At 33.3% G+C, this 14,521-nt stretch overlaps 1 protein-coding gene across 1 annotated transcript in view; it reads right to left on the reverse strand.

Annotated features, from left to right (window-relative positions):
• Positions 1–4,173: 4,173 nt before the first annotated feature.
• The window catches only part of LOC123012593 (MOXD1 homolog 2), a 30,644-nt gene continuing 20,296 nt past the window's right edge, over positions 4,174–14,521 (reverse strand). The window contains exons 3-7 of the mRNA XM_044410616.1: positions 12,641–12,805; positions 10,753–11,031; positions 7,173–8,002; positions 6,948–7,116; positions 4,174–5,065 (exon numbers count right to left, since the gene is read on the reverse strand). Coding sequence (XP_044266551.1) covers positions 4,769–5,065; positions 6,948–7,116; positions 7,173–8,002; positions 10,753–11,031; positions 12,641–12,805 — 1,740 coding nt within the window. The 3' untranslated portion in view covers positions 4,174–4,768. The remainder of the gene's footprint in view (positions 5,066–6,947; positions 7,117–7,172; positions 8,003–10,752; positions 11,032–12,640; positions 12,806–14,521) is intronic.

Genomic DNA, 14,521 nt, shown 5'->3' on the forward strand with positions numbered 1-14,521 from the left:
TCGATGTTAAATAATTAACGAGACGTTTTATGCCGTTTAGGGAAGATAAATCTCGCGCTGAATTTGATCAAATATTTATTAAAGTATTCAAATATTTATTTCAAATGACATTAACAAATTCTCCCTAACAAAGCAGAATACCGTTGGTTTTAATTCCGATTTATCTTTTAATAGTAACAGACAGAATACAAAACAAAAGAAACAATTCATTCGCTGTCCATTGAGTAATAATTCACGACGCAGGATGCAGATTTTGTGTTACTGGTTGGTATAGGATAATCAATTTATTTTTCTCATTTTTGGTTAGGTATACATATTTAAAGAAGTAAAAAACAATCTTTATTCCACATAACTGCTCCAACACCTATGTAGCGTTAGATAACTTAATAAATAATTTAACCAAATAATCTCATTTAGCTACAATGTAACAGAAGTGTTAAACGACAGATATTTATGGAGTGCATGAATTATTTTGCTTAACAAAGTGATGTTGCATGTGGCTAATCCGATGTTATCAAACTAGATACTCTGGATAACATTAAATAATTCACAAGCTCAGTGTACTTGTCATTTTGCATACATATAGTAAAGTGTTCCGGCTTGAAAACAGCTTCAAAAAGAAAGCTCCATTAACTGCAATAACATATTTATTTAAATGCCAACAATAAGTGTTTAAAATCATGATGCAAATAGATTCATGATCTATTATTCGCGATGCAAATGCTATCACCACTAATTTAACTCCAGGTCAAGTTAAGGGAGGTTTAATTATTCATGAAGGTGATGCGAAGTTATCTGCTTCTCATTATTGATGGCAGTTTTGTTAAGTTTATTACTAAAAAATATCAATAAAACTCTGCATATGCATCATTTTATTACGCGTTTTCCCAGTTGTATTAAATGCCTGCGTATATTAGTTAGGATTAAAGGATCGCTTGGAAATTCTGAACTGAATTTCGTTTCGGATAAATTAAGCAAATATGTAGTATACTAATAAAATATTCATATAGTCAAAAAGGTAGCACATTAACTCACTTAAAGCTTCTATTTGCTTATATTGCCAAGTTTAAAGTGACAGTTGGGTCTCCTCTTCAATTAAGTCGATCTGTAAGTTGGAACCAATGGGTAACTATCACATGTACCAAGTTTTCTTTCAGTTTTATTACGAAAATCACGAGTTATTTCTCGCGGTTTTTACCAATAACCCGATGGTTTTAAATTTATTAACTTTGGGTTGAAAAGTTTTCAAGCTCAACGCAAAGTATTAAAATTTTGAATACATCTTAGGAACTCATTAATGATTAAATTTTTACTTCCCCTAATCTTTAAATACAACGTTCGCTAATTTTGAATTAAGCTTCCATTATTTTTTATGTCAAATTAAACACTTACGTGAATGGTTTTCATGTTGTTTAGAGATTAATTAAATATTCACACAATTCGGTGCATAATTTTTCAATATTAATTCTTTTAAATTACCCTTGGAAACTTCATTTTAGCCGATGTAACACGTTTTATACTAATGCAACAAAAATGATATGTGGGAGTAAATGTTCGGGAATCACGCTATTGTGGTAATTTCACCAAATCAGTAATTTTATATGGCAAAAATTGGAAACGACCCGAGTTTGACAAATCGCGTGCAATACCGCTGAAATGGGATTATAATTTCCGTTTAGACTTTTGAGAAATTAAAGTGAAATATTTTTGGTGATCTGTCTGCACCGGTCTTTTAGACTTGGCATGACAATAAGCAGTTAATACTGTTTCTTTCACTAATTTTTCCAAATTTACTGAAAATCTAAGACACATTTCATTATTTTACTTGCAGAAAATGCTCAAAACGTGTCTTTCAAACTGGTTGCTTGATAGCGGAAACTCATAGTTAACGAAATCTTCATTACCGCAGCGGTAATTTCGTTAAAATTGTAATCTATTTTTAGCTCCAGAGTAATGAAAATCAAATCCTTGAAACGCATGTGGATGTCAATTCTTGTATCTAGACTCAATTTAAAAAAACATTTTATACAATTTTAAAATAAAATGTTAGGGAATAGTTTATAAAAATGATTAATTTGCATAAATAACACACGTTCTTTGTAAATGTTAACAATGTTGCAAACACGAGTTTCTGCTCCCGGCTGACATACAAACTAATTTCTCAATTCGAAACACATTTATTATGCAACGTTACACACAAACCCAAGCGCATTGTTTCAGTCCTTCAATAACAATCTTGTTTTTCTATTTTTAAAACTAAAAGTGGATAATTTTATTTAATGGATCGTAATATTGCCTGTCAGTTTAGCAATGGATAAAGTTATAAAAAAGTTGGAACGTGTTTCAGTCCATATTTAATAGATAAAGTCCCTATCAATCTCAGGGTCTTGACACCTTTTCACTCCAGAGAAAACGAATTCTTATAATTATTTGTCAATAAAGGTTGTCTCCTGTCTCGTCTCTATTTGTTTAAGATGTCTCGCTTTCGTAAAAATCAATACAGCTTCACTTAACTAAGACAGAAATATTTATAAACTTGTTAATAACTGTATCACGAATAGTTTTGTATAAAGTAAATTTGTTTAGGATGATTTGATTATGTAGATAGCCCGGTAATTGAATACGATAGAACAATTATTATGATTCAGCATTCTGTGTAAATTATGGGATGTGCAGTGTAGATATCGTTTATCTAGACAGAGAAGAATTAACAAACATTAAATTTTTTGCTTTCTGTTAAATTTCAGAAAAAAAATTTGAATCGTATATTGGAAATAATCGTTATGTGGAAGTTGTAAAAGTAAACCGCTTGATCACCATACCTCAGTAATTGGGGTAAAATAGCGGAAGAAGTTAGTTACAGTTTTCCATGGTGCCGGTTGAACCAATTCGCATTAAAAGCTACGAACAAAATTAATATTTATGACCGCCGGTTTAGCAAAAATTTGCATTTCAACTACAACTAATTAACCACTTCGGGATAAAAATTTTAAAAGATGTTTACTGATAAGTGAAGTTATATTTAGGTACCGCAGACATTAACATAATTCGTAAACATAAGCAAACCACTGTATAATTTTTTTAGATTATTTGTTTGTAATTATTGTAATGTTGTGTATTGAACGGAATGACAATTTTTTTCGTTAATTACAGTTTGAAACAAAGATAATGTAATTTTAATATTCCGGCAGATCAATAAGAATGTTGTACCGGTTTTCTAGTACGTTTATCATCACTTATTTAAAATATCACCAAATCCTTGAAATAATTTACACCCACACCTTACATGTTATAGATTTTAAACGACTATTTTATAAATAACACTATTTAAAAAACGACATTTATGAGAGGTGAAAATAATGAACGTGGGTGTTTTGACGTTTCTCGTAGTCGTAGTTTTATCTTGGACATAAAATTCCGACGAAAACTGTATCGAAAGAAAACTTCTGAAACCGGAAGTAACAAATGATCAGTCTGCAAGTGAGTTGCCATGAAGCTTATACAACAACAAAATTTATTACCAAATTCCAACATAAAAGTCATATTTCTCGAGTCTTCCCTGTAGATTTGTGCGTCGGGGTTTGGATTCATTGTCTGAATCTCTCGTAACAATATTTCATAATCCGAAAATAATAATGCAAAATTGATAAAAAGTAGACTCGGTTTGTTTCCGGCGAGTTAAAAGAATACTATAAATATTTATTCAAAAATTGAAATCCGCATCCGTTCGTCCAACGAACGAAATTTGTTCCGGCCGTTAGTCTTTATAAAACTGGCAGTTTTCAGGTAATATCAATAATTCGAGTGCGGTTCAGGAGCAGTGCATGACGCCCGGGCCTCAGTCTGCAAATCGATAGAAAGGACACGGATCTCTATGCCCTGCTACGTGCTAATTGGAAACACGAGGAACCGCAGAATAACTATTGTTTGGTTCCATTTTGTTATTTAACGATCACGCTAATTACCAAAACTGCATTTAAACCAAACAAAGGTAATTGTTTAAAAAAATTACAGCTGTTGGCAGTTCAATTATATTGAAGCATACTTCATCCACACCACTCAATAACATTTTTAATTGCTTTTATTTCCCAAACGCAACATTTGCTTTTGTTTAATTAAATGAAATGTAACTTACCTGTTTTGTAAATAACTGTTGTCAAACAAACAAACTAATGCGTATTGCTAGATTTTTATTTATTATGTTTATTTATAAAATATACACAAGTTATCTACACTGTACAAGAAATTTTATCGTACTAAGGAAAGTTGAAATAACATAACATACAAAAGAATAAAAAATATAGCACCAGTCGAGACTACAAATATACACAAGATATTAATTTACATATAAATACAAGTATAACCCTCGTGAAAGGTTCAAGAAGAGTAAACTAACAACAATAGCAAAAACTCAGAGGTTATTATCTAAAGAAAAGAAACATGTAAAGTGCTTATTACTACTTTCATCACAGACCTGTCGCGGCGTATTCATCTGTCCCATTCGGCATCCACTACCGCTACATTATTTTCCAGCAAAGCGAAAACTATTGCACTCGGATTAGTCGCTTTACTAACAACATTAATAAAAAGAGAGAGAAATCATTCAAAAAGCACGAATGATCTGGCCGAACGGACTAGTAAACGTATGACTCAAAAAAATTCACAATAACTGTCAATAAATAAAATAAATCAGCAGTCGTTGCTATCACCATGTACGATTTTAGGAATATAAAAATCAGTCATGAGGTCACTAAGGTAAATCACTAGGTCAGTGGTTGAACCAAATCAACAAAACACAGAGCACTAACACAGTCTGGAAGGAGTAACATCTACAAGCAGAGTTCACTCTACTCAATCCCAGCGATTCTTCAGCGGTTGGACTGCTGCTGCTACGCGAAACTTTGCTACGAGCTGCTCCTTCTATATGATTACCTTCCAATTCCATGACGGGCGTTCCTCCCGGCCAGCCTTCGGTGCTATACCTTTTGTAGTTGTTACATTGGTCGGCATTGTTACGGACGTATGCTATCGTAATATTCGGGTAATGGAATTCTTTATCTGTGCCCTGAAATGAACACATAAAAATAGAAGCAGCTTCATACTTAAAACGAAGTATTTTTTAGATTAAAATCAAATTATTTTTGGAACTAAATATTTTTCGCATTAGCACAAATCCCACCAATATCAAACAAAATTGATTTAACTCTTTAGTACCAAATCTCCTTTTTATTGTAATACAATAAATTAAGACTAATTACAATTTTATAATCCAAAGTATTACCAACTGTCCGATTTTGTTGTAATTAGATAACCCATGTTTTTAGAATTCCAGAAAGGTTACTATAGGTACTTTTAAGTAATCGTAATTGGGTCGTTGCACATATTTTTTTATTGCATATTGTGAATCTTTATGAAAAAATAATTGATCATGTTTTTTTTTTTGAAATCTTAATTTTAGTACAAAAAAATATATCAAAAACTCGTATAATGAAATAAATTGCTGTGAGGTAGTAATCCAGCTTTGCTCTCATTGGCTGTTTGCAGATCTGTTTTAAGATTATATTTTGGCGTTTGTTTATTTTAATATCTATGTTCTGTGTATACAATAATAATTATGATGCCAAAAATGAATACATTTAAACGTTGTGATTAAACATCCGCCATATTATTCCACTTGCTACTGTTAGTTGTTAGCGCTTTTGGGATTTCAAACTTTTCCAAGTTAATCTTATTGATGGATCGCTTCTTTGTAATGTAATCTCTAATGTATAAAAGTAAAAAACAACGACCCTATTGGGTGAAAACCAAATTTTTATTTTTTATCAATTCAAAGTAGAAATATGTATCAGTTGTAATTTTTTTTGAGAAGTTATCTTTGTGTTAAAAAACAACAAAACAATTGTGTAACCCTCAGGTAAACAGTATTAATAAGTTCATTAAATTACATTTCCATTTTTTTTTTTTTGGAAAAACTAACTAAAACACATTTAAACATGAGGCAGTTTAATTGTGCAAATAATCCTCACCTTGAGCTCAGAGAAGATTTTTTGTAATTTCAGATAATGAAAAATATCTGTTAATAACAAAGAAAACCTTCCGGTGGATGTACCGTTCATAATTAGCAAAAAAGTCGTTCTGAAACTAATTTAGGAATTATTTTAATTTCATTCCATGCTTTAATGATTTTTAATTTTACAACTGACTGCACTGTTACTGCATATAAACTATATTAAAAAAGCTTAATCCAGTCAGTCTAAAGTTGGTAGTGTTTGTTGCATTTAAGAGAAATAATTCGTCGCTTCCGATTTAATGATATTTAAAATATTTTTCCATAAGTACATAACGGAAGTCCAAAGAAAGAATTTATGATGATCAAGAGCACAACAATGAACGTATCTGAATTCCCATGTCAAATTGCGATTTTTTCTTCGTTGGCCATGCCTCTTTGAAAAATAAATAGTAGAAATCATTGTATGCCAGAACTAGTCATGCTTCTATAGCATCAATTGTGGCGTTTTCTTAGATGCAAACAAAAATAGTAAAAAAACTAATTTTGATCCAAATTATAATTTAAATGAAGAATGCATCTAAGAAAATTTCACTTTGTGAAGCAAATGATCTGGTAAAAATATTAGCGTTATCGTGTCATTTTCGAACGCTTAAAAGAAAAATCGTTGAGGCTGTCATGGTCGAGATTATAGCATCCCAGCGTTCCAATGAAATTACAAGACATTTACGCGCCTGTTGTTATAACAAAACGTCGTTGTAGAACTTGTTAAGGAAATATCCTTTCCGCGCAATTTCGCGCTTAAATCATCATTTTTATGAATCATCTTTCACTCACATAAACGCTTTGTGAACTTTTTCACCAACTCCGGCAAAAATCGATATAACTCGCAAATGTGATCTACTTTTTCTAGTCATCGAAAAAAGTTGTAAAAACTCACCGGTAATATCGTCGATTGTGCAGTCCGACACAATGGTTTGAAGGAACCTTTCATCGTTGCTTCTTGGAAATTGTGAAAATGATTGTCCCAGTCATAAGACACCAATCTGGATTCCAGAGTCATCCCGGCCAATTCTGGAGGAGCGGCTATCCTCACAGGATTCGATCCTCTGTGAACAAAAAGTAAATTTAGAAAATGTTGAAACGTTAAGTAATAAACACTTACGGGCTTAATTCTTGTATTCCCAAAGAATGCAAGACTGTTGGTAAGCTTGGCAAACTGTGACATGCCGCTAAAGACCTCTGTTTGGGGTAATATAGCCCCATGACTAAACACGTTTCTTCGCGACTTGTGAGCCCCCCTAGAGTAATGGCCGTTCTTCCCGAGCTGTTATAAGTACATTCGGCTATTAAGTGGTCACCGGGTAGTATTTTGACAGGAATTCCAAGTCTGCGGTATTCCTGGTAATCAGCATCGAGGTTATCATCCGCCGCAATGGGAGGCTGTTCCACATTGCCTCTGATGTGCTTCAAAGCGACCTGTCTTCCAATTCGGTGTGTTTTCATAACAACAGCGAACATGTTTATGCCATTACGAGGGAAAGCTTGTTTGGTGCACTCCGACACGCAATGTCCTGAAGAGACAACTCTTTGTTGTCCTGGCGGTATTATATGTCTCCAATTCGGATCCATCCCTATTGATATAACACCAGCATCGTGCCGGCGTAATTCGGGAGTATAATACAACCTCAAGCCGGACCCGTCAAGAGACCCTAAACTGCCATCTGTGGGGCTGATGTAGTGCGTTTCCAGCAAGTAGTAGCGGGATGTGGAGGGTTCTAAGGGATAACCGGCTTCGGGTGGAAAACTAAAACCTTCAGAGCCTCTCGCCCAACTCGCAACGACTGTATTGCACGAAAGGGGTTGAGAGTTCGGCTCGTAGCACTGACGGCCGGGGGTGTCGGCGAGCTGGGCGACCTGGGGGCTGTCTTGACACTCGTACAAAACGACGTGCTGTAATCCGGCCGGACCCTTGATTCCCTGGAGCGGCTCGTACTGAAAAAAATCATTTCAACTGTAACAAAATGTACGTTTAATTAGCCCCCATTTGTAAATTTTGACTAACTTAGTACTCCAACTAAAAAAAAATAACTTCACTTATCGTTGACCGATTTTCTTGAAATGTTTCTAAGTACGCCATCGCTGATGGCAAAAAACACAAAAAATGATTTTTTGTTTGAAAATTTGAATTTGTTTGGACCATTTTGAATCAGTAAATTGTTCAATACGTCCCTGAAATAGTTCAAATTGTTCTCGATTTTGCACTGATTGTACATAAAGAACCAATCTCTCGAATTATGTACTTTTGAAATTTTTTTCGACGGTTTGGCAAGCGGTTTTAGCTCTCATTTGTAAATTTTGAGGCTAGCTTAGCACTATAACTACAAAATTGCTCTAACTTCATTATTTAGTAACCGATTTTGTTCAAATTTTTAATGTTGGCAGTAATTTATTTTAAGTGAGCCACCGTTAGCAAAAAAAAAACAAAAAAACGATCTTTTGTTTGAATTTGAATTCTTTTTTTTGAACCATTTAGAATTTGTGTGCTAATTGTATGGAATTGAGGATTTTTTATTATTTTTTTTTTTGAAACATTTGGCAGATAAAAACTAAAACCGCTGAAAACGACTCGAATCGTTGTTTTTGAATAAAAAATTGAGCAAAATACAAATTTTATTACACAATAAATGTAGTACATACACAGTGTTATGTAAATCTCCCAAAAATGTCAAACTTTGTCAGTTTGGACATTTGACAGTAAAGAAAATTAATTAACGTTTATGCTTCAAATAATTATTTCTTATATGAACAATAAATTCAAAGAAGACAAAATTTTTAATTATTTTTAATTTTTACCCACTGTGCAAAATTAGATCCAATTAAAGTAAGATAACTCACACTAAAAGCTGATTTTTTATAATAATTCGAAACAGAATTCAATAATTATTCATTATTGTAAAGTTATACTTATTGTTGCTAGGTTTTTGTCAGATTTTGGGCAATAAGAAATAAAAACCGGATTGTTTTCACAATAGTGGTAATTACGTGAATGCGAAATGATTATTACTGGCCCTTGTAATTGAACCAGTCAAATTTAAGATTTTGCAAAAACCTCATCGATTATCCATAAAAAACTGTTTTAATTTAATTCGAATTTATATTGAAAAAGACGCAAAAATAATGAATTTAAATTAATTTTTCTAATTAGCCATGAAAAATTAATGTTAAATAAAGGACTATTTCGTCAATTTTTTTCTCAGTGAATTACAAAAAAAAATGCAAATTAAAGTTTTCATATAACTTTAAATAAATAAAATCACAGAAGTGTCAGATTGAATGATTGAAAGCCAACGCACTCTTATTGATGTTTTTCTTTAATTTAAGCACTTTTAGACCTTTTTTCTCTATGAAACTCTACTACTTCGTAGAATTATGATTGAATTTTTATTTCTTACCTTCACTCAATCTCCACCTTTTGCCGTTTTCTACTTTTAGTGTTCCTAAATTTTTCAACAATTTCCAGGAAAAAACAATTGCTATTGCGTGACAAAGATGGTTAAATTAACGTTTTACACGGGTGTGAGAGCGTTCAAGTTATGTATGTTTGTATTTTTTTGTCGCAATAGAAATAGAAAATTGTTTTTGTAAACTCTTTACAATTAAAACGGGTCCTAAAATTTGTAATTTATAAAAAATTAAATCTGTGATTTTTTAAAAACAACAGCAACTATTTTGAAACAGAATAATTTACATTTTAAAATTATCCAAAAAAAAAATACTTTACAAATTTTTAAAGTTGAATATCCTTCATTTTGTGTTTTTTTTTGTGGCAATAGAAATAGTGACTCCGATGTTTCAAATTTTCACAATATTATACCACAAATACAATTTATAACGTTTTTTGAAGAATAATCAACAAACGCTTTATAGTGAAATTAATAAATATGAACAATGCAAAAGCAATTACTATTTTCTTAATTGCTTAAATTATTACCAAATTGCGACCCAACCGTTTGCAGTAGAGATTTAGCAAAGTTAGAGATTTGCTGTGGACCGGCGAAATACCTAATTTAATAGAAACAGGCAGCGATAGAACATCTCCTGATTGCCTCTTTCCCTCCTCTTTGAGAAAGAATGGACCGAAGGAAAATATTTACGTAAATGTCTTAGAGTGGGGTTGCTAGTTGCTTTAATGTCAGCTAAGGGGATCAATATTTGAATATTACCGAGGCTCTTCATATCTTTTGAACTCGCACCCCATTTACAATAAGTGAACAAACGCAGCCGTCAAAGAAATATAATTTCAAGTAATCTGGAATTTAAATAACAAAGAACTGTAAAATTTCGTATGAATTCGTATGTCGGCGACGCACCCCTCGACGTACGCATAATATTATTTGCAAATCCGTGAAGCGAGTTCAAAACTAAGCAATTTGCATGTCATATCTTGGAGATTTGAACATGAGCGACACGTGAAAACGTCTCGGAGCTTTTTCTCTGTTGGGATTTACAAATAGGATAAAGGTGTCTTCATATGGATGGGATTGTTTCAATAACGGTCCGATACCGAGGACTTTTAAAGTTACATCCGAGAAAACTTTTATCTCAAGTCTTCAAATCGAAAAATTATGCCAACAACGTCAACTCGAATGGTAAAAACGAAATCGAGTTTAGCTGAAATTGCAGCTGTGCAGAAAACCGACACTAATCGAAAATTAATGAAAAAACGCATCATCGAAACTTACCCGAATCAAATGATGCTTCCTCGTAATAACAGGAATTTTGAAAATTCGGCACCAGTACAAATTTTCAGCAGGTGCTGGTGGTTCCACAGCTGGGTTTCGTAGTTCCCAAATTCTCGCAGTTTCTTCAGGTCCTGGAGCTTCTTGGTCGGCTCTCTGAACCAAATAAAGAGATTGGGTTCCTCTAAATTCTACGTCATGTTGTGGCAACGAGTTCGGACCCACTGACCCCCCCACAGGCTCTTCCGAGTGGAAAGCCCACACTACCCTCATCGTGTCGTTCTGGAAAAAACGCAAAAATTAAGCTGAGGTATAAAAATTACAATTTAATTAGGGCTTCAAGCTTCAAGTTAAACCCTCTCCAATCGAAAGATCAACCCTTGGGTTTACCCAATTACTATGTTTGCCCGGTTCACAATGATCGGTTTCAGGCGAGAATTATGCCTTCGGTAGGTTTGAATGCTGTGTAAATATTTAAGGAATTTCTTACGGACATAGGAGGCGATTAGCGTTTCCGCTTTCATGTAGGCTTATAGAAAACGACGGGAACTTCATGGCAACCGCCTAATTCATAGAACCTTTAATTAATTAAATCGTTACTGCTGAGCTATAAATCTAGAAAACAACGCGATAAAATCGGCAGACTATTCCACGAAAATGGAACTTTTCATTTATTACCACAGTTTTCAACTATTGATTTGAGATCTCAATAACAAATATTTGCTTCCTTCAAAATACTGATTTTCGAATTGATAATAGTGGCAGACGTCTGAAATCCACTTATCTCCAGATCACAAACTAAATTCAACAGTTTGTGTTTGAATTTTTGAAATATAATTCAAAGAAGTAATTAGATTTGTATACGAATTAAATAATTTTGAAAAAAACAGCTTTCTGTAGAAATTGTCAACTGTGATTTTTTAAATCTATTTTAATTTAATTTCCCTTAAATGTAAATTCAATTATGAAGATTTTACATATTTTATCTTTATGGAAATTTCAAAGGTAATCCGAATGCAAGGTACAATAATAAAAAATGGTGTTATGATTTACTTTGTTTTCTCATTAATTTCATTAATTTCACTTTGTTTGAGGGTGATCTATAAACACGAATAAATTAAAACTGCTACTAGGTATATTTATTAATTTATTAGTTGTTAGAGTAAAAATTGCTTCAAGATTAATGGAAGGAAGCAAACTTTCGGCTATTTGTCATTTTTGAGGCAGACTTCCGGTTACAAAGTTTCCACATCTAGAATTAAAACAAGTTGGAAACACAATTCAGTTGTTTTAAAGTACATAACTTGTTTCGTGATAGTATTTACGTCTGTGTTAATAGTTTGACGAAACAATGTTACCGCCATTCAAATAACACGTCACGTTGGCATTAAAAGATTTGAGGCATTGTTTTAATTCTTTCAGTTTTAGAATGGGTGATTTAAGAAACTACCATTCCACGACCCATGATAAAGTATGTTATTTTAAATTTAAATAAATGGAGCAGTTAAAACTCAGATTAAGTTTCCTTTTTGGGCTATGAAAGTTGAAGCTCATCATGCTTTATACTTTTTCCGATATATTTCCTTCTATATTAGCAAACTCCTACTCAAGCAGCTCGCGTGTTCGTTCAATAAAACTCGTTAGCTCCGGCAAGCTCAACTCATAGATGTTTCTACCACCCACCCCTTGGTTTCATTTTGTTCATATCTTGCTCGAGGTGTTAAGTACGTGCTGTACTTGTTAGAGAAACCGGAGAAAACTTTAATTCAATTCCAGTGACTGATACGAGCAAAAAACATAAGCACAAGAGAGCGGAAATACACTCTTGGGGTAAAAATAACTCGAGTAGCCATATGGGGAATAAATTTTACCGGTATTAAGACAGACTTACCGTGATGGGGATGTCATGATGGTCACAAGTATCAAGTTTCCTCCTAAATCGTAACACAGTATGTGTGTGGTTCTCATAACCTAACAGAAGTTGATAATCCTGGCTTGGATCCACTTCCGGTTCTCTATCCCGAGAACTTACAGGAGAATCCTTAACATGGCGGTCCTGTAACAATAACAAGATTGTAAGAAAATTGATAACCGGAATCTGGAAAAATCCATGTGTGCAGTTTGAAGAAAAAGAGAAAAGCACAAAGCTTCCTTTCATTACCCTCCAATATAGTCGATTTTTTCTTTTATTTTTGTGCTCAACGACTAAAACTGCAAATTGACTACAACAGCCTATTTTATGACGCGTGTCCAATAGTTCTTAGCCCCACTTTGCCAACAACAATCCGACAAGGGATGTTTAACATTCGAGTTATCGACTATAAAAGCGACAAATTATTCATTTTGTTCCAACTGTTTTGAGTTTCCTATTTTTTATTCGATTACGATTAAGTACTTCCTAATTACGTTTTCAGCAGTTAGTTGATTTCATTTCAGATGAGAAAAGGCGTTGTTTATGAGAGTCTAGGGTAATAAAGGCCGACAGCTTAAATACGTGTTACTGTGAAGTGTGCCAACTGCGGCTAGCAAAAAACCCTAATCATTCTGCACCATATGGAGAACGCTACAAAGTGTTAATTAATTCTCACGAGCAAAGATGAACTTCTCAGGAACTACTCATGTTCGACCACTGAGATTAAAAACGCATTATTTTCTGACAGCATGCTGAACAAATCAAATGCTTTCGTCCAGCTTTGATGTCTACATATTTGCTTTTATAATCTCTCAATTAAAACGGTTATTAATTTTTACAACAAAATCGTTATTTCTTTCAACATGCAAACTTTAAAACCACATTTTGTGGTTTGTAGTCAAAAAAACCGTAATGAAAATCTGATTAATGGCCATGATAAATATGTATCTGGAAACAGAAAAAAGCTGAGTGGCCATAAAAGATAGCCAGTGCCTTCTTAAAAGTTTTTATCCAGAAAATGACTTGTATTATCCAAACCTGTTTTATTATGAGCAAATTTATTGGTCTATTACAATTGTTTATGTGCGCGTGTTCTCCGATAATGACGTCTCGTAAAACAAATAATTAAGGCAGAGGCATTAGAACCAAAAACCAACGTTCAATTTTCTTTGTGAAGTTTTTTGCAGGAAAATGTGGATGTTGGCTCTGGTGAAGTGTGATAACTTCTTATACACATAATCGAACATTCACCCATTAGACCTCCCACAGGAGACTCCTTTGAAACAATGCTTTCAAGCGMACAATGATTTCACAGAAATCGCTTTTGTACCTGTTTTTAACAAATCTATTTCCTCCTGACTACACATCAGTTATCTATTTAAACACCAAATGAATCTACATTTCCTTTTACAGAAATAAAATAACTTCGTCCAATTGATGGCTCAAGAATATGTGACAAGTCCGTTAGTTCGATACGATTATTCTGATTTGATGCAGTACGAATGACCTGAAACCACGTTACATCGAGCGCGTCGATAAAAGGGCAGTGAAGGAACAAGGAAAGAGGACAATCGTCGCACTTTCTCTCGAACCAAGAGCCGATTAATTACTAAATCCAAAGTCTTGTAAGACTTAATTGCAATTGTTCAAAAATGTGCATATACAGGCTGTATTATGAAAAACGCCCCAAGCCATAACTCCATTATTTTGAAAGTTATGACAATACTTCTTAGAACAAAGTTGAACATTTTTTGTCATCTATCGTTTAGAATAGATGCTAAATTAATGCTGTTTTCTGTTTCACCGGAAATCATATCAACTTAATTTTTTTAAATAGAACACCCTGTATATTTTACCACT

The sequence above is a fragment of the Tribolium madens genome, unplaced genomic scaffold (genome assembly GCF_015345945.1).
Source record: "Tribolium madens isolate multiple individuals breed KSU strain unplaced genomic scaffold, Tmad_KSU_1.1 Scaffold_96;HRSCAF=242;Tcas5.2_LG5, whole genome shotgun sequence".
Lineage (NCBI taxonomy): Eukaryota > Metazoa > Arthropoda > Insecta > Coleoptera > Tenebrionidae > Tribolium > Tribolium madens.